The following is a 19,358-nucleotide window of genomic DNA, read 5'->3' on the forward strand; positions in this document are numbered from 1 at the left end:
AATGTGGCTCTTGGTGGCAGGTAGGCCTGGGAGGCCAGTGCTGGCGTCTCAGAGATCAGCTGGCTTGGGGTTTACATACCTGGGGAAGGCCCAGCGAGGCAGGAATGGCCTGGGAGCCCCTAGCTGCCCCAAACAAGCACTTGTCTTTCTCTGTACTCTCTCCTGTCTGGGTCTCTTCATACCGCCCTCTCTAAACCTCTTGCTCCTCTGGGTCTGTTGTCCTGTCCTTCAGCTTTATCAGGTTTTACTGACTTCTACAAAAGGGGATAAGAAATGCCTGCTTGTGTGAATGTGGTGCAACAGTGGGCACAAGCAGAAGTGTGTACACACGACAGTGTGCACACGTGTATTCATGAGTGTGGCCAAGTGTGGGGAACTGCAGCAATAAGATTCATCCCCATCAGGAAGACAGACGGCACCCTGACACACACTTTCACCAGGAGGCACAAGGCACAATTCAGTGCACTGCGATGAGGCACACACACAGCCGGTCATTCTCTTTTCAGTGTTCAGAGAATGACCTCATCATCTCATTCTCCGCTGACTCACAGACCCCAGGGCCAGCTCAGCCTGGCCGGAAGTCCTACCCTCCCCCTGTCCCTAGCCCCGCAGCCAGCCGCCCCGCTTCTCTTCCCAGGGCGCTCCTCAGAAAGACAGATCGCCGGCGCCCCCTGGCGGTACCCTGGGACTCCTACTGGTTGGCTCCACCCACGCACGCGCGCACAGGCACGCTCAGGCCGACTTGCCTGCAGCCGCAGCGCCATCTGCTGGCCACTGCCTATGGGCCTCGCAGGTCATTCCCCAGAGCCCAGCCCGCCGCAAGGCTGGGGAATCTCTTCTCTGTGCTTGTTTCCTTGTTCCTGCATCTCTCCTCCTGCTGGAATAGGCCTGCTTGAAGTGTAACCCCCTTCGTTCCCTTCACGCTCACTCTCCTTGCGAGAACTCCCCTCTAGAACCTCAGAACGGGGACACCAGGCACCCACCTCTCTTCCTCTCTGAACCCTCAGCCCCTTTCTCCCCAGACTGAACTCCAGTCTGCTTTACTGGACACTGGGCACTCCAGCTTCTTCCAAATATCCTTACGCTGTTTCCCAAACCCTGTGTTTCATTCATTCCATAAACACTGGACTATTCTGTGCCATGAACTCATATCCACTGACATCTTGACTTCACTGACCTTCAGAAACTAACAAATACAGAAGGTCTATATCCTGTAAGGCCCGGCCCAACTCCACGTTTTTCTCTCTCTTTCACACGCACTCACACACACACACACACAGGCACCAGACTTGCTTGGGCTCAAATGCAGCTTTATTTTCTGCTTGTTTTACAGGTACCCCATCCTGCAAACCCATTCTCTTGGGAAACAGAATGAGTGGGCACAGGGGCCTCCAGGGGAATGGAGGGGACAGGATGGCTGGCAAGGAGAGGGCAGTTGAGGCACTTAGAGACCTACTCCAGGCCCTGAGGCCCAGAATAGGAGGGAGAGGGCCTAAGGCAGGACTGGAGACACCCAGATATTGATGTTACAGAAAAAGCCAAACGAATTTTTGGCCAACCCAGTATTTCCCAGAAGCCCCTTTGGGCACTACCATGTGGACTTCAGCTGCACCCCTCTCATGCTGTCACTCCCCGTGGTGGAGAGCATGGGTCTAGGGAGGCTTGGTGGCAGAGGGCAGTGCCGGGGGCTTTGCCCCTTAGGGACCTGGAGCAGGATTGGGAGAGGGGTTCAGCCGTGCCTTCCAGTGCCCCACGAGCCTCCACTGACGTCCTTCTTGGGCCTCTACTGGGCGCAGAGCTCGAGCCTGGGAAAGACACACACTCACCCTCCACCCTTGGGCTCCTTGTCTTTTCTCTTCTCAGAGTCTGCCCTCTCCTGTCCTTGCTCCTTGACCTCTGATCTCATCAAAACACTCTCCCTGGCTCAGCCCTTAAGAGCCCAGACTGTGGCTGCATATTCTCAGACAGCAGCGCTGAAGGGGACCCCAAGAGCATTCAGCCCACCCCCTCTGTGCCCCAGAGAGCGGTAGTGATGACTCCAAGTTTACCTAGCCAGCGATGGGCAGAGCTAGGAGAGCCCAAGGCAATATGGGCTAGTGTCTCCCACCTTTCTCCTCCTGGCACTCACAGGCCTGCGGGGCACACAGGAGATCTGGGGAAGCCCCCAGCGACCATTCTCCTGGCAGCGGATCAATGGTAGGTTGCGCTGGGTCAGCCCCTCCCGGCACCGGTAACGAAGCACTGTGTCGACTTCATAGCGCAGCCGTGGGCGGCCAAACACTTGAGCCAGGGGCAGCTCTGGTGGGGGCCCACAGGACACTGCAGGGAGAACACAGTCAGGAACTGGGAGCCCGGCTCGAGCAGTCCCCAGAGCTGGGATGGAGGAGAGGAGTAGGCCACGAGCTGACATACAGAGAGGGGGCGGTGGAAGGGCTTCCCTGCGGGCTCAGCGGCAGCGAACCGCCTGCCCGGGCGGGAGACAGGGGCTTGATCCCTCATCCGGGAAGGTCCCAAATGCTGTGGAGCAACTAAGTTCACCACAACTACTGAGCCTGTGCTCCAGAACCCAGGAGCCACAAGTACGGAAGCCGGGCGCCAAGAGCCTGTGCTTCGCAACAAGGGAAGCCACCACAGAGCTCCTGCACTGCCAGTAGAGAGCGGCCCCCTCACTGCAACTGGAGCACAGCCCGCACAGCAAAGACCCAGCGCGGCCAAAACCAAATAAAATAATAGAACCGTTTAAAAGAGCAGGGGTTCCTAGTGAGCCTGTCTAATTTGTTATCCCGCCCTTGCTCACAGCCTGGGGCACACTTCCGATTCCTCAGTGTAGTTTTGCACTCTCCTCCTGCACACACATCAGTTCCAGGATTCCCTGGCCCCCACCTCTCCTCCCCCTTGCCTGCCCTCACCCAGCCCCATCTTGCAGGTGTAGGACAGGTGGTAGTTGCAGGGAACATCACTCCATTGTCCCTGATCGTGCCACACCATAACCACGCAGTTCTCTCCGGACAGGAAGTAGCTGTCTGGCTGCCCAGGGTTCCAGTTCTCATAGAGCTGGGAGGGCGGGGGGAGGATGCAGGAGGTAGTGAGGAGCTCCAGCACCAGGAGTACAGGGAGGAATGGGCCTGGAGGGCTTGAGGAGAAGGAGGTCGAGGAGGGGCACCAAGAGAGGGAAGGCTAGAGGGGTGGGGAGTAGGGGACCCCAAAGGGAAAAAATGTCAGGGGATTTGGGGGTAGGGGTAATGGGAACCAGATGAGAAGAAAAGAGAAGGGGACACAAGGAAGAAGGGCCAGGAAGAGGGAAAGGCACAGGGCCAGGAAAAGGAGACGGAGAGATGGGGGTCACTGGGGGTGGAGGGTAGAAGTGCTTCGAAGAAACGACCTAGACCACGTGAGGGGCGGTCGGAACCTCTCACCAGGGGGACGCCATCTGACCACAGGAAATCCCCTTCGATGGTCCTGTCATTGAGCCCGATCCACTGGTACTCCCGGTATCGATCTGGGGGACAACCGCAGAGACGAAAGTGTGCAGTGAGCTTTGCTGCCAGCAGAGGGCGGCCATTCCCCGTCACTGAGCGGTCTGTGGGCGCTAGCGGGCCAAGTCCCCGCAGCCCCAAATCCACGCTTCCCGGTATCCTTATTTCTCCCTCCAACCTCTGCACACGGCAGGAAGGAAGACAGGGGCGTAGGGGTGAAGGAAGAGGAAAAATATCACTAGGGCTAGAAAAGGGAAAGTCTGGAAAAAGTAAAAACTTTCAACAGCGCCAGAGTCGGGAAGAGTAGATGGAGGCAGGAGAGCCAGGGAGGTGGGGAGCGATTATAAACGAGCCCCCAAGGAACCACCAGGCTTATGCAGGTGTGTTTTCTGCGTACTTCTCAGCCCTCCTCTGCCAGAAGCCCCACTGCCCACGTGTGGAGTGGGAAGGAGGGAGACAGGAAGGAAAAGTGAATGAATGGATGAGGTAAACCAAGTAGTGAGTGCCTGAATGAACGTATAAGGGAGTTAATAACACTCTTTAACTGACTGACTGATGAGTGAGTGAATGTGTGGATGAGAGAACAGGTGGCGAGGGTCGCCTCCCTCCCTGTCCCCAGCCCACTGTTGATGAAGTCCTGTTCCTCCGGCGTGCTGATGCTGGCCAGGTGCGCGCCGTACATCCGGCACTTGTTCTCCGCCTCCTCCCAGCTCCTTCGGGTAGAAAAGTGCTTGTAGCAGGCACCCTGGAAGGCGTCCCAACCGGGGCTGCAGAAGTGGAGGCCTGGGACACAGAAGGGCAGGCAGCTTATGGGGAGGACCCCAGAACTCTGAGAGGCTGGGTCCCCAGACAGGGAGACTGGGCTCCTCCCACCGCCGCAGACCGAGGGGCGGGCCTGAGGGCAGGAGGGCGCGCCCAAGAGCGAGCGCGCGCTTAGGAGCTGGAGGGGCCTCGTGCAGGGCGGCCCTGATGCCTTCCTTCTCTGCAGCGAGAGACCAGGGTGAAGGCTGGAGTCCCGACCTGGGTCTCTGCCATCCGCCATCCGAAAGAAAAGCCGAACCTTCCTCTCCTCCCAGGAGAATGGAGACCGACAAGTACTGAGTGTGCCTGCCAAATTCCAGGCTCACAGACTCCCCGAGAGAGTCGTTTTTGGTTCCACTTAACAGATAAGGAAATTGAGGGTAGGCCTCAGAGAAGTTATGTGATTTGTCTAAAATGGTAATTCATTATCTGCGTTTCCACTGCAGGAGGCCTGAGTTCATCCCTGGTCGGGAACCGAGATCCCGCCAGGCGCGCGGTGTGTCCAAGAGCAAGGACAACAAATGGAGGTTCACTAATGACAGGTCCACCGGGGAAGTGTCCCCTTCTCCCTCCGCCCCCCTCCCCCAGAACCAGTGCACTGTGGCAGGGCCTAGGCTTCAGAGATCCCCCAACCACAGCCCCTCAACACACTCACCAACATCGCACAGGTCCCCCCCATAGCCAGGCAAACACAGGCAGCGGACCCCCTCCTCCTCCTCCAAGCATGTCCCGCCATTGTGGCAGGGGCTGGGGACACAGTCACCTGAGGGGAGAGAAGTGAGGTGGGGGGGCAGGGGAGCACAGCTCTGCAGCCAGCCCTCCAGCTCTGACTCCCTTGTCCTGGGGGCTGTCACAGCGTCCTCAGTGTTCTCCCTGAAGCCTGAGTTCTGGGTTTCTCCTCTCCTCACTGTTTCAGCACTGGCTCAGTCCTATGCTGGTCATCGTTATGCCTGCCAGTGTGGGTTCTAACGGGACCAAGGGGATGTGTCCAGGAAAGCTCTCAGGGTATAACTCCACCAAGGGGAAAGATATCAGGCTGTTAGTCATGCACCCTGGACTCTTACCTAGCTTCTGGCTCTGCTGGGTGACATTGAAATGGTCACTTTACTTCTCTAGGTCTAGAGTTTAGTCCCCCAGCCCCTGTCATTGCTCCAGGTCTTAGCATGATTCTGGGTAGTCTAGATAGGCTGGGTGGAACTGAAGGAGAGGACAGTCACCATAGGAACAGTGAGTTCTGACCTGCCCTTTACTGCTTCTGAGACCTGATACTGGGGTGGTCCGGGAGGGAGCTAACCTGGCTCCCCCTGCTGTCCACTGGGCAGAGTCAGGCCCAGAAGCTGCTGGGGGAAGATCCAATGTACTTCCCTCACTCTATGCCCTCTCCTTCCCCACTGCCCCCAACCCATCCCAGGAATGGAGCCCAGTAGCTCCCCCTGTCTTGCAGCACTGGCTCCACAGTCTCTCAACATCATCCAACCTCTGCCTCTCCTCTTTATCTCTTCAGACTCTCCCCCCTCACCAGACTCCCCTTTCCCCCTCCACTTGGGGCCTTCTGAAGGTTCCCCCAGCCTAGAAACCCTTTCAACTCCTTCCTTCTGGTTCCCTCTCCTCCAGGCAGTCTTCTTGGACTAACACACTACCCTGAAGGCCTGCAATCTGTTATCTAGGTCCAGCTCCAGCTGGCTAGGCCATCTGCCTCCTTTTCTGCACTCTCTCAGGATGCTGGGTGGCTGCCCCTACACTGGGCCTGGGTGCTGAAGGGGCTGACAAATTCGACTGCTTTCTGTTCCAGAGGACCGGGAGAAGATGAGCTCACAGACTGACAGGACAGGTCAGGGTTCTCAGCCCAGCTTGGGGCGGGACCTTCAGACCATGCCATCCACTCTTGGAGGCCAAGGCCAGGGCCCACAATGCTTCACTCTGGCCTGAGATCCCACTGCCTGGTGGGGATCAGAGCAGAGGTGGGGGGAGGAGGAGCTGGAGTTGGTTCAAAGAATTCTTCTGGGATGACCTAGCTGTTCTGGGTAAAATGAATCAGCGGTTCCAGCACCACTCCCCCTGTCATCACCCCTTCTGCCAACAGTTTCTTCCAATCTGGTGTTGCTGCCTCCCAGGGTGAAGCAAGGAGGGGAGGTGTTTTACTTAACTCCTTAAGCACTAGGTCCTACACAAGGTAGGAGTCCTGAACTCCCTTTCCATTCCTCACACTTTTCTGCTTCCCCTGGGGTCCTCTCTGCCCAACCCTCCAATCCTGGTGGACAAAGACTCTCAAACTTGGTCTGTGGAGTCCCACCCAAGCCAAAGTTCCCTCTCCCTGGCTGTGAGTGGCAGAACCTGACCAGGAGGGGAGGCTGTGTTGGTGGTGAAGGAACTTCTCAAGACTTTCTGGTATTCCCATCCCCCCACCCCTTTTGGATCAACTATTATACACACTCAGAAAGTTATCCCTGCCTTCCTGCTGCAATAGCGGGCTGGAGGACCACTCACTCATCCCCCAGGTGGGGTAACTAAGACACCACAGATACTTCCAATGGTGCTCCTCTCCCACCAAAGCCCCTTCCCGCCCAGTGCAGCACTGTACTCCAAGGCCAGCTGGGCAGGGAGCCAGTAGTCAAAATGCATGAGCCTAGGTGTGATGCAGAGACCCTGAGCCCACCCTGGACCATCTAGAAGAGTGGTCCTGGGACTAGGAGGATCCCAGCCTTCTCCAGACATCTCCATGTGGAAATTCAGCCTTCACTGAATAGGTAGGGCTTCTTGGTCTCAGACCCCAAAACCTAACTCCCCATTCCCCCTCCCTCCACACTTTCCATCTTCCCTTGCTGATCTGTGTCTTCTCCAGCATTAGCAACTTTGAGATCCTTTGGGTTCAGGGAGGGTAAAATAGCGGGTGAGGGTAGTCATTAGCACAGGAGTTAGTGGAGGAGGGAGAGATCATGGGCATGAAAGTGAGATTCTAACCCCCGTGGATGTTTGCGGGAGGGGAACAGGCTCTTGGGGCACCTGGATGCCAGGGAACGGCCTCCACGCTAGGATGGGCTCTCTCTGTCAGGACCCTGTGTGTGCGGCTCTAGATGGGAGCCAAGAGGCTGGATCAGAAGTGAATACAAAGGGACATATACACACACATGTGCGCACACGCACACACACACGCATGCACACACTCTGGGCTGCAGAGGTTTCTCCCTGTCAGAAGTGAGGGAACACAACTCCCAGCACGCCCACAGACTGAGAGACAGACTTCTCTGGGGTAATGTGTAGATGTCAGGGGACAGGAAGGAAGGCAGAGACAAGCCTGAGGAGAGCATGAAGAAACAGCAAGGGGCTGTTAGACCAGTAGGACAGGAAAGGGTGCAGGCTGAAGATGGAAAAGGAAGAGGCACAAAGACACACAAAGACCCAGGGAGAGAGAGAGAGAGAGACAGAGACAGAGATGGAACCACAAGAAGCACCAAAGAGCTACCCAGCACACAAATCCATGGGATGAAAGGGGCAAACAGCTGGGGGTGGAGACAGAGGGTGCCAGAGTTCTGGTTATAAAGCAGTTTAATAGAGATTTATTTCCAAGGCTTGTTTCCATGAAACAGTTGAAAAAAGTACTTCATAGAAGTAGTTGCTTAAGGCTCTGTGGGGATAAGGGCTCTCCTGGACCCCAAAGGTTGAGGGGTGGGAACGGGACTCCAGGCTTCCCTGATACCAGTGGGAGGCAGCTGAAGGGAGGAGGCATACAGGATGGGGAGGAGGCAGCAGGGGATGGGCCTGGGCCTTGAAGAATGCAAAAGGCTGTGAGGGCACCCACTGAGCAAGGCCTGAGGGTGCTCTGTGGGGCCAGTGAGATGTGAGTCACAGGTAGAGAACTGAGGCTAGGAAAAAGTTCCAGGTGGTTGGTGGTGGGGCTGGGGGTCACAGTGAGGATTTCAGAAACAGGGAGAGGTCACAGGGTGGGAGTCACGGAGTTGGGGGTTATAGGGTGAGAAGTCAGAGAGCTGGGATGGTAGTCACAAAGTGGGGCATCCAGGACTGGAAGCCGGCAGGTGGAGGTGGGTAGGAGAATGAAGGCAAAGGGGCAATGGTGGGTTAAAGGACTATGGGTCAGGTGATCCAGAGCTGCAGGGGGAGGAAGAGGAGGAGGAGGAGGAGAAGGAGGGAGGCTGAGCCTTGGGCAAAGTTACCTGATGAGGGGGCCACGGCCACTCCACCACGGCTGGCACTGTCAGTGGGCAGCACTGGCTGGGCATGCACTGAAGTCCCTGCTGGGACAGTTCTTCTGGAATTCTCTTCAGAGGGGGTCTCCAGATCCCTGGTATCCCCAGGGGCCCGTGTGGCTGGAAGCAGGGAAGGGGCATCCTCGGAGCTTCCTGTCTCCTCACTCTCTCCTCGAGGGGCCCCAGAGAGCTCAGGACCCCCAGTCTCCTCCTCTATCTCTCTTGCCCCAACCAGAGTGGAAGGTGGGGGGGATGCCAGGTTCCCCTCCCTAGGAGTGGGCAGGGTCTTGGTGGGTGGTCCAAGGACCCTTGGAGGCCTGGGAGCCTCTGGCTCATCATAGGGTGGTGGTGATACACCAGGCTGGAGGGCAGCCCTCACTGGAGGCGATGCCTGGGTGAGTGACTCCTCTGGAACCGGCTCAGTGGGGAGAGGGGCCTCTGGGTCCAGGCTGCTGAGCTCACTGGGCCAGGCCCACAGGGCCTCATCCTCCACTTCCTCCTCTTCTTCTTCCTCTTCTTTCTCTTCTTCACCCCTGTATTTCTCTTCTTGCTCCAACACCTTGCCTTCCTCTTCTGAGGACCCCAATGGAGGCACAATGGATTGGGTTTCGAACTCTAGGCAAAGCACAGATGATTCAGCACCAGGGACAGCACCCGCCAGAGGACAGGAAGAAGGAAGGGGGAGCGGGGAGACAAGTGGGGCTGGGGAGGGTGAGCCCTGGGGGAGAGGCAAGAGGCTGCCCTGGGGAGGAATTGTCTTTGCTCTGAACCAGAAGAATTTCAGCCGGAGTTGTAATATTAAGGCAACACTTGAGAAGGCTCTGTGAGGTGTCATTAGTCCAGGAAAACCTGGTGGTTGCATCTCCCTCTACCAGTCTTAAAATTCTGTTTATTTTGGATAGGTGATGGGGAGGAGGGACCAAAGAAAGGAGATCCTGCCTTCCCAAAGGGCAGCTTCTTAGTCCAGGCATCTCCAGATCTAGCCATTTGGGAGTGGGCTCTGCTGGAAAGGCAAAGGTTGGGAGAGGGACAAGGGCGGTGCCTTGCACTACTGTGCTGTTGAGAGGGCAGAGCCACAGTGGGGACAACCCCGGCCTCAGCCCAGGCCGGCCCCTTCTGCCTCTAACTTCTTCCGGGCAAAGACACCCCCAGGATGAGAGACTTGAGTTACCTAGGAGGGTTCTAGGGGCCTCTGCTGGGTCTTCTGGAGTGGAGCTCCCACCACCTCCATCCTCTATAATGGGAATGGAGTAGATGGCTCCTCGGGACTCGCTTTCCACAGCTTCCTGGGGCAGCTTCAGTTCCTCCAGGGTCTCAGTCACTGTGACAATGGCTTCCAGTGCATCAGAGGCCAGGTCAGAGGCTGGGTTGGCTGCCTCAGGGATGGCAGAAGGCTGGGCAGAGTCTGTGGCAGAAGGAAAGTGCCAGTGGGAGGTTAGAGAGGTGGCTCTCCCCCCAGCCCATGCCTGCATGTGAGGGCTCTGGGTTAGACTGAGAGATCATGGAATTCTCTTAATTCTCTCTCATCCTCTCTGTGAAGCACTCATGGGGCCCAGGGAGCACCCCAGGACTTCATCACTCATTCCTCAAGCATTAATCGTCCACTATGTACCATGCCAAGCAATCTCCTGGGCACTGAGGACAGAGTGCAGAGCCAAATAGTATGATTTCTGCCCCTATTATTATATTCTAGATACAGATAAGCAAATAAACATACATTATAACTTTACCATCTAAAGAACAATTCAGCAGAGTAAGGAGATGGGAAGTACTACTTTAGACAGACTGGTAAAGAAAGGCTCAGGAGAGAAGCCATCCCTTGGAGACAGAAGGATGAACAGAATGGCCTCAGCACTGTGGGACCCTGGGTTTGGGGCAAGATGTGAGGGATCCCAGTCATTCCAAGACTTTAGAAATGGATGGGGACAGGCTGCCATCACCACAGGAGAGCTGAAGGACAGAGAACAGGAAGGACATTCCACCATCACCACCAGACGATCTCAGTGTTGGGGCAAAAGGGCAAAGGATGAGCAGACCTATCATTTCAGGACCTGCTCTCTTCAAATAACCACATTTTTAGAATGAATTGACTTGTCCCTGGGGAAGGGAACCAAGAGCAGAAAACCAGTGAAGGGAAGGTGGAATTGGGCTAAGAAAAGCCCTGGGGGCTGTCCTTGCTCAGCCAGACAGGACAGGACAGCATGTCCTGCCTGCCTTTGTCACCTGCTCATACCAGACGGAGAAGGCAATGGCAACCCACTCCAGTACTCTTGCCTGGAGAATCCCATGGACAGAGGAGCCTGTTGGGCTGCCGTCTGTGGGGTCGCACAGAGTCAGACATGACTGACTCGACTTAGCAGCAGCAGCAGCATACCGACAAGCTAACCTGTGACCTAGGCTGCTTCTGTCCCCACCTGCTCCCCACTCTAGTCATCCTCCTCCCTAGCTCCGTCTCCTGATTCAGTTCCTCTTTCCATTTCGTCCCAGAATAGTGCTTGGCATATAATTACAATCAGTGTTAGAAGTGTTAGCTACTGTTATTATAATTATCATCATCACCATTATCCATGTTCCAGTAAGCCTATTCAGATGGACCTGTCTTCCTGTGGACTTGACTTCCCTACTCCGCCCAGCCTCAGGCCAAAGCTGTCTGGAGATCAGTTCCAGTGGAAGTAAAGCTTTTCTCCCAGTCTTTCCTCATGCTGGGAGTGAGATATCTTGTCTTCAGTCAGACTCGGGGCTCCCATGGCAGCAGTTGCATCTTCCTCCTTCAGACTAGGGGCTCCCTGAGGGTAAAGACTGTTTCTTCTACCACCATTTCTGCCTCCAGCAGAAATACCAGTATTAGTACAACTAAAGTACCAGTACTACTGAAGGCTCCCAGCTGGGGCAAGGACTCAGATACTCTACGGCAATGCCTCCCTGACTGTCAGTCACCCTTGGCCTGGGCCCTGTGCCTCTCCTCTAGCTCTCAATTTAAGACGTGGGCAGGAAGCTGTCTCTACACCCAACTGTCCTTAAGGATCTGCTCCCTGTGAGGGGTAGGGGATTACGTCTGTCCATCAGTATTTGGTGTTAAAGAGTTGATACCTTCAAGCTTAAGCTGAAGGCTCTGGAAACCCTGCTGAGGGCTCTGGAGGCTATTTGGTTAAGTGAAGTGGATCATTCCTTGGATTCAGAGAATGTTGGTCATCTCTGCTCTGTTCATGAGCTGACCAGAGATGGAGACATGATTGGCAGCCCAATAGGGGAGAGGGGGCAGTTTAGGCAATGCAGAGAGGTGAGCCCTCCTTGAAGCCACACAGACCAAATCAGAGGGCACCACCCGCAGCACCAGGAGGCAAATGGCAAAGACCCAGGAGAAACTGGTCAGGGCCAGGGTGGAACTGGAGGGCTCGACTCTGACTGCCTGAGATTGGTCTCAGCCTCTGCAAGGGAGTGGGCTCACCTCGGAAGCAGTAGACGTTGAAGCGGCTGTGCTTGTTGGGGAAGCCGGTCTGGTTGGGGAAGAGGAAGAGAGTCTTGACACCAGGGAGGCCCCCACCACAGCGCTGGCTGGGGGTGACAATGGGGTAGCGCACACTGCCATCAGCCAGCCAGCCAGGGCTGCAGCGGTCCAGGCCACCATCCCAGGCTGCATACAGCTGGCCGGTGGTTGCAATCTTAGCACCCCGCTCCTGGCAGTATGTCCGCGCCTCCTCCAAGGTCAGCTTGTCTGGAGGGGCACCCAGGAACAGCTCTCCTGGGGAGGAAAAAGAGGCTGGGTTACCAGGAAGGTAGCTCCTTCCACCCGGGGCTCCCACTGGGACTCTGGGCAAGCTCCTTTGGGCCTCAGTTTCCTCATCTGTGACATGGAGCCCATCGTCCTACTTCACAGGATCAAAGTCTTGACAGAACCTTGCTGCTGCTAAGTCACTTCAGTGGTGTCCAACTCTGTGCGACCCCATTGACGGAAGCCCACCAGGCTCCGCCATCCTTGGGATTCTCCAGGCAAGAACACTGGAGTGGGTTGCCATTTCCTTCTCCAATGCATGAAAGTGAAAAGTCAAAGTGAAGTCGCTCAGTTGTGTCTGACTCTTTGCGACCCCATGGACTGCAGCCTACCAGGCTCCTCCGTCCATGGGATTTTCCAGGCAAGAGTACTGGAGTGGGATGCCATTGACAGAACCTTAGGATGGATAATACTACTCAAAGGAACCTGGCCCAACTTCCTCATTCTGCAAGGAAGGAAACTGAGGCTCAAAGATGCTAAAATGTAAAGGGATGTATGGAACCTTCTGGTGGGTCTGATGGTAAAGAATCAGCCTGCAATGCGGGAGACTGGGGTTTGATCCCTGGATCAGGAAGATCCCCTGGAGAAGGGAATGGCTACCCACTCCAGTATTCTTGCTTGGAGAAACCCATGGACAGAGGAGCCCAGTAGTGCATGGGGTTGCAGAGTCAGACACGACTGAGCCACTAACACTGGATATCCACCAAAGAGATGTACAGCAGGTGGCAGCAGAGTCAAACTCAATCTCCTATCTCAGCCACCTGTCTGGAGGCTTTGGCTGTGAACCTGTCTCTATGACAGTGTTTGGACTTGTCTCTATGACAGCGTTTGGAGAGAGGGACACTGTTTCCCTTACTCCTGGCTACACACTTAAACACAGTATGGTAAGGTCCAGCAGAGGCCCAGGAGGACCTAAGGGCAGCCCTGGAGAGGGGTCTCTTCCCCTGGGAACCTCCCACCCCCAATCACCATTTAGTTCTTCAGCATAACAGTAAACATCATAGAGGTCATCGGGGTCGACCACTCCGTAGTTCCGGACCCCAGGGAAGCCATCCATGTCTCCGTAACAGGCCTCTCGTGGCGTCTGGATGGGATACCTGGGGCGGAGGTACAAATGCCTTCACCAGGAGCCGTCCTGTGGTGACCCCCCCCCCCCACCACCAATCACATTGCTTTCAGTGCAGCCAAGTGTCTTCTCAGCTCTGCAGAAATGCATCCCCGCCAGCACACGGTCTAACCCGCCCGCCGCAGACCAACTTCGTCTCCCACAGGCAGGGAGCCCTATAGGGCCCGCCTGTGGCAGCAGCCGGCAGCCCCTGGTAGAATCAGAAGCTATAGCCCCCTCAGGAACAACTAGAAATTCGTGGTCAACAGCCCCAGCCCACCTCACGGTTTGGTCGGACAGCCAGCCAGCGTCACACTGTTCATAGCCCCCGAGGTAGGCGGCATAGAGCTGCTCCGGAGTGGCGATTCGGGCTCCGATGCGGGCACAGGCCTCCTGGGCCCCAGCGAAGGAGAAAGCGTAGCGGGCAGAGCCCTCCCGGTAGAGAAAGACGACCCCTGAGGGGCAGAGAGGACCCTGAGGCGGGATCACCCAGCACACTGACTTCCCCTTACTCTCCTTGTCACTCCCCTGTAGACAAAGGGTAAAGTCCAGATTGTGCTCACTCTACAGCATGAGGGACTTAATTTAGACTGTGGGTAGAATTTTCCTCCGCCTGAAGAAAGAAAGGAGGTAAACTCCTTTTGCAGTTCGGTCTGCGTCTTCTAGGCGTCTGCTTCCGCCCCACACAGTGGGCTCCCTTCCCCTTCTCCGGGAACCCTCTCCATCTCCGACCTCTCACCTTTGACCTTGACCTCCACCGCGTCGCTGCTGTCGTCGATGCCGTGCTGGACCTCGCAGCGGTAAATGCCTGAGTCGTTGGGCCGCAGCTCACTCAGCACCAGGGAGACGTCGGTGAGTGACGCCGGGTAGGCAGGCAGTGCCACGCGGAACCGGTAGGCCTCGCTCACCTTGACGCGTAGGCCCCGCGCCACTAGCACCTCGGCCTCCCGGCCGCCGGACAGGAAGGTCCACTTAACCCGCGGGGAGCCCTGCGCGGCCCGGCGGCTCGACGACGGCCGCAGGTAGTGAACGTGGCATGGGATGGTGAGGGCGCCGCCCAGCACGCCCTGCAGCGGCGCGTCGCCCGCGATGCGCACGCGGAAGGCCCTGTCCTCTGTGGACGGGCGGAGCCGGCTGGAACTTCGCGTTGTAGATCTACCGCGCCCCACCCCGGGGTTTCTAAGCCCCGCCCCAGGATCCCAACGCCCCGCCCTCGGGTTTTCGTAACCCCGCCCCCGGGGCCCCAACCAGGAACTCAGGGCTCCGGCCGCTGAGTCCTGCAAACTCACCTGTAGGTCCCTCACGCCCACCCCTCAGGGTCGACAGACCCGTCCACAAAGTCTCTCAGCTAGTTTTGCCCCCAGAGCCTCCCAATACCACCCTAGGATTCCTGGGCCCCACTCTGGGTCCTCAAGCCTCACCCCTGGGTCCTGCAACCCTCTTCTCAAAATTTCCCTAGTCTGTTCCTTCAGAGCCCCTTTCTGGATTTCTTCCAGTTCCATCCCTGTTCAGCCTCGCAGCCCCATTCATAGTCCCGGAGGGTCCCCCATCCTCCACCCTAGAGACCGACAGCCTTGTACCTAGTGCCCCACCCCAGCCCTACTCCCCAAATTCCATCACCCTATCAAGGGCCCACAAATCATCCCTGATTTTCAAGTGTCCCTGCATAGGCCCTCCCCCACAGTGCTCCCAATTCCTGGGCCCTCCAGGCTGACAGAGGTTGCTTAGGGCTGGACAAGAGGCTCCTTCCTACCACAGGGGAGATGTAGGAGACAAACTGTGACCCTGAGTGGGGTTACTTACCTGAGCTGTCTCCTTCCAGAGCATCAGCCAAGGCCACAGGGATCCAGGTCAGAACCAGGGTTGCCAGGAGGGGCAGGAACAGTGGGGCCATGCTGCAGGATGAGGGAGGGACTGGAGGAGGAAAGATGGGATTAGACCTCAGGATGGACTTCTGACTCCCCACCGGATCCACATGGATCATACATATCCTGACTCCAGGAGCCCACTGTCCCCACCTCACTATTTATTAACACTCCTTCTGATCCCTGTCTCCCCCCAGGGGATTCTTATTCAGAACCAAGACCTGGGTGCTGTCAGCTCACCATGTGACTTCAGGCAAGTTCTTTATTCTCTCATTAAGCCTTTATTTTCTTACTTGTAAAGGAGCACCATTACTACCACTTCACAGGTTGTGATGAGGCTATGTGCTTTGAGAGTGCATTCCATCAAAAAAGAAAAACAACAGAAACAAATAAACCCTGCATACAGTAACAGCTCAACAAGTGCTTATGGCATATAGCATAATGGCAGATGCTATTATGCTTAGAGTCCCCTCTGTCCTCCCAGGGCCAGACTTGTTTGGACCCTCCTCCTCCCACAATACCTATCCAACTTTTCCTCCCTATACCTTCCTCCCTAGCTTCCTCCAGGAAGACTTCCTAGACTAAACCCAGGCAATGTACAGCTCTCTCCAGTCTAACCCCTCCTTGACCTCCCCCCTCTACACTGCACCATTACTTATAGGAAACTCTTCTCTTTACCCCCCAGCATCCTTCACCCCCTCCTCCTTGGCTGCCTTCTCCCTCCTTCCCAGCCTTTCCTTTCTGCCTGGCACGGGCTTTCCCACCGGATCTCCTGGCTCAGAAACCAGCTGGGACAAAGCCCCTGTCTCTGCTAGTCTGGACTCCATCCAGCCTCTTCCTCCCCCAACTCCAGCACCAGGCTAAGGGGGATGTGTGAGAATAAATGAGAGGGACCATTTCCCATCTGCCCTTGGCCATCAGAAGCTCTGAGAACTCAGACTATTCCTCTGAAGATCTCAAGGCACTTATTACACTCTCATAATGGATGGGTGGGGGTGGGACATTGAGAAAGGGCTCAGAGAGGGATAGGGTTGAAACTGAGTCCCCAGTGAAACCAAGTCAAGTACCAGGCCAGTGTGCCCCAAGAAGGGAAGGCTGCAGAGCCAACTTCATTTTTAATGGTTGGCTTAGCCTCAAAAGAGCATGGAGTCCCAAACTGCCATGGAATAGGCCAGGGGTGCAGCAGGAGAGATGAAGGTTAGACTATAAGCAAGACTTCCTTGACATCAGGCTTCTTCCCACTGGCTACTCCCCATCTTCGCTGACCAATCAGGCTCTGCCCTTGTATATATATATATATATATCCCATTTCCTGAGCCTGAGCTGATAGGAAATTACCCTCTTCTCCCAGATCCTCCCAAAGATCCCAGATCTTCCTAAGGACGCCTCCCCACCACTGTGATCTCCGTTTCCCCAGTGTGGCTGGGCATCATTTCCTCAGGGTCAGAGGTGGGGGGGGAATGGCAGGAGCCAGATACCCAGAGCCTCTCTTTGACCTTTGAGAGGGAGGAGGTTCTTGTTGGGACCCAATCAGAGGATGCTGGGAGCAGCTCTGGGCATGGGAGCACTTGAGAGGACTGCTTTCTGGGGTTGGAGAGGGGACCATTTGGCATGAACAGTCAGTGCCTGCCGGGTGCTTGGGAGACTGTTTTGCCATGCCTTTGAGCTGTGCCAGGTCCTGAGCTAGGCCCCTCTCTGGCGCCTTCCCTCCCCTCTCCCTGGGCTAGGGCTGGAGCTACTCACAGCTCTTTGACGGGCAGCCCAGAAACCCATATAGTTGGAACCACTCTGGGACCAACACCCTAGAACCTCCTTTCACCCCTGTTACGTAGGTGGGGGAATGAGGGGAGAAAGTCTGAAGCTGATGAGGACCTGGATGTGCTGAATCATGGAGGGTATCCCACCCCTACCTCCAGGATTGGGAGTCACTGATTAGCAAGGCCAGGAGGGTGGCCCTGATTGTGTGGTTCTTAGGAGCAGAGAGTTCTGCACACCTCCTACCCCCTCACCAGTCCCGCCAAGCTTGGACCTCAGCCCCTTCCTGGAATAGCTAGAAGTCCTGAGAAAACTTAAGCACCCCCTCTTTTGGTCCCAGACTTAGACTCAGGGATCCAAGCCTTAGTCTCCATCCCACACATCCTCCCACCTCCGTTCCATCTTCTCATTCTCCAGAGCTGGACACACCACTCCATCTCTAACCTCAGGAGCTCAGCACTCTTCCTGTCCCTTCCCCTGATGCCACACCATTCCTCCACTCCAGTTTCTGGATTTCTGCCCTTGTGTTGAGTTTCCCCAGCTGTTTGGGAAACTTCCCTCATGTTACAACATTACCATTCCTGTCTGACGATGGATGTCTATCCCCTCACAGGCTTCATAAATCCAGTCCACAGAGAATCAAGACCAGGCTGTGTGTGCCCACCATCTCCATGCTGAATGTCCACCGGCTGGCAGTGCAAGGTCTGCCCCATAGGAACTGAGCTCCAGTGCTCAGCAGAGTCAGCAGGGATGCACAGGAGGCCAGAACTTTGGTCACCTCAGGGGGGAAGCTTTCAGCTATCCCCTTTGAGGCCCTGTGAGGGGCAACAGGAACCTACACAATATCATTGAAGCCTTAACAGGGCCTACAGGAGTAATTGCAGTCATTGTAAAAAATAGGCTTATTTATTGGAAGCACAACTAATAATATGATTAGCAACATCGCCAGCTGAGCTATTGTGAAGTATAAAACCTGAAATGTGGGTGATGCTGTTATCAACGGCAAAGTTAGCCATGACAATACAGGCACTGGTAATACTTGGGGTGGATCTGTGGGTAACAGTGTCCCTTGATCTCACTGTATTACCTGGAATAGGAATAACACAGATACTAATGATGCTAATAAAATTGATGGCAAATCTTAGTCCTGTTAGAACCCCGTGGGCTGAGCTATTCTGATAGGAAGGGAGTATGGAAGTACTTGACGGGGGAGGGGAGTGCTTCCCAGCCCCAAAGCAGTGCTAGGAAGGAAAACAGGAGTGCTAACTGGAATTCCAGCTGACAGTTTCTGACTGTCTACCTGAGCCAGGCCTCTTAACTAAATGCTTCCCATGAATGCCTGTGTGCGTGCTAAGTTGCATCCAGTCCTGTCTGACTCTTTGCGACCCCATGGACTGCAGCCTGCCAGGGTCCTCTGTCCAGGGGATTCTCCAGGCAAGAATTTTGGAGTGGGTTGCCATGCCCTCCTCCAGGGGATCTTCCCCACCCAGGGATCGAACCCTTCTCTCTCATGTCTCCTGCATTGGCAGGCGAGTTCTTTACCACTAGTGCCACCTGGGAAGTCTTTTCCATGTATAACCTCAACTTTAAGAAAAATACTCTTTAGGCATTACATCAATGAGGAATCCGAGGTTCAGGGAGGTCAACTAATTTGCCCAAGGTCACTTATCAAGTAAGTTGGGATTCCATTTCCAGTGGGCGCCAGGACCACCCAATACAGAGGCTCCTGTCGGCTGTCGCGCGAGCTACGAGGAGGTACCCCTAGGGTGGCCCGCCCCGGCTCCTCCCGCGCTGCTGCCTGCACAGTGGGTACCCAGGGGCGGAGGATGAAGGTCGGAAATCTCCGCCGTAGTGCTGGGACTGGAGCCCGCAGCAGGGAAGACGCGAGAACCCAGAGGGGCGTTCCCATGAGCTCGCGGACTCGAGGGGGCTGCGGGTTAGACTGCAAGCAGCAATGGGGGTGCCAGCGGCAGAGCTGGAGATGGCAGGATTGGTAGCAGGGGCCGTGGGCGCTCCGAGCTGGCCGACAGCCGGCCTCGCCGAGGTGTCAGGGGTCTGTGGGGTGAGTGCGCCGGGGCCGCGGGAGGCAAAGGCTGAGGGGTCGGGGCAGCAGACCACAGGGCAGCCGCCGGGAGCGCCCTTCTCTCTCCCTCCCAGCTGGGAGGCCGGGATGCCGTCACACTCACCTACCGGCAGGCAACTGAGGACCGGGGTGGGGGTGAGGCACCGCGAAGTTTGCCCCCTCCTCTGGGGGTCTCTTCTGGGTCCACGGCTCGGTCCTGCAGCTGCAACCGAGACTGCGGCGGGGACTGCGCGGGCGCGAGGAGAGGCTGGGCCCGCAAGACGCTCGGAAGAGGGCGCCGGGCCGCTGGGCGCCGC

The 19,358-nt window shown here is 56.2% G+C and overlaps 1 protein-coding gene across 1 annotated transcript; it reads right to left on the minus strand.

The window, feature by feature from the left end:
• Positions 1–1,293: 1,293 nt before the first annotated feature.
• Positions 1,294–19,352, minus strand: BCAN (brevican). Its single transcript, XM_010838221.1, has 14 exons — positions 19,170–19,352; positions 15,163–15,273; positions 14,099–14,473; positions 13,640–13,814; positions 13,224–13,351; positions 11,931–12,224; positions 9,654–9,887; positions 8,450–9,097; positions 4,933–5,040; positions 4,101–4,259; positions 3,417–3,499; positions 2,910–3,054; positions 2,129–2,319; positions 1,294–1,805 (listed from the first exon to the last, which is right to left on the minus strand). Exons 2-14 carry the CDS (start codon positions 15,251–15,253, stop codon positions 1,698–1,700), a joined length of 2,739 nt encoding a protein of 912 aa, XP_010836523.1. The 5' UTR covers positions 15,254–15,273; positions 19,170–19,352; the 3' UTR covers positions 1,294–1,697.
• Between the last annotated feature and the right edge of the window lie 6 nt (positions 19,353–19,358).

The sequence above is a fragment of the Bison bison genome, unplaced genomic scaffold (assembly GCF_000754665.1).
Source record: "Bison bison bison isolate TAMUID 2011002044 unplaced genomic scaffold, Bison_UMD1.0 scf7180017864093, whole genome shotgun sequence".
Lineage (NCBI taxonomy): Eukaryota > Metazoa > Chordata > Mammalia > Artiodactyla > Bovidae > Bison > Bison bison.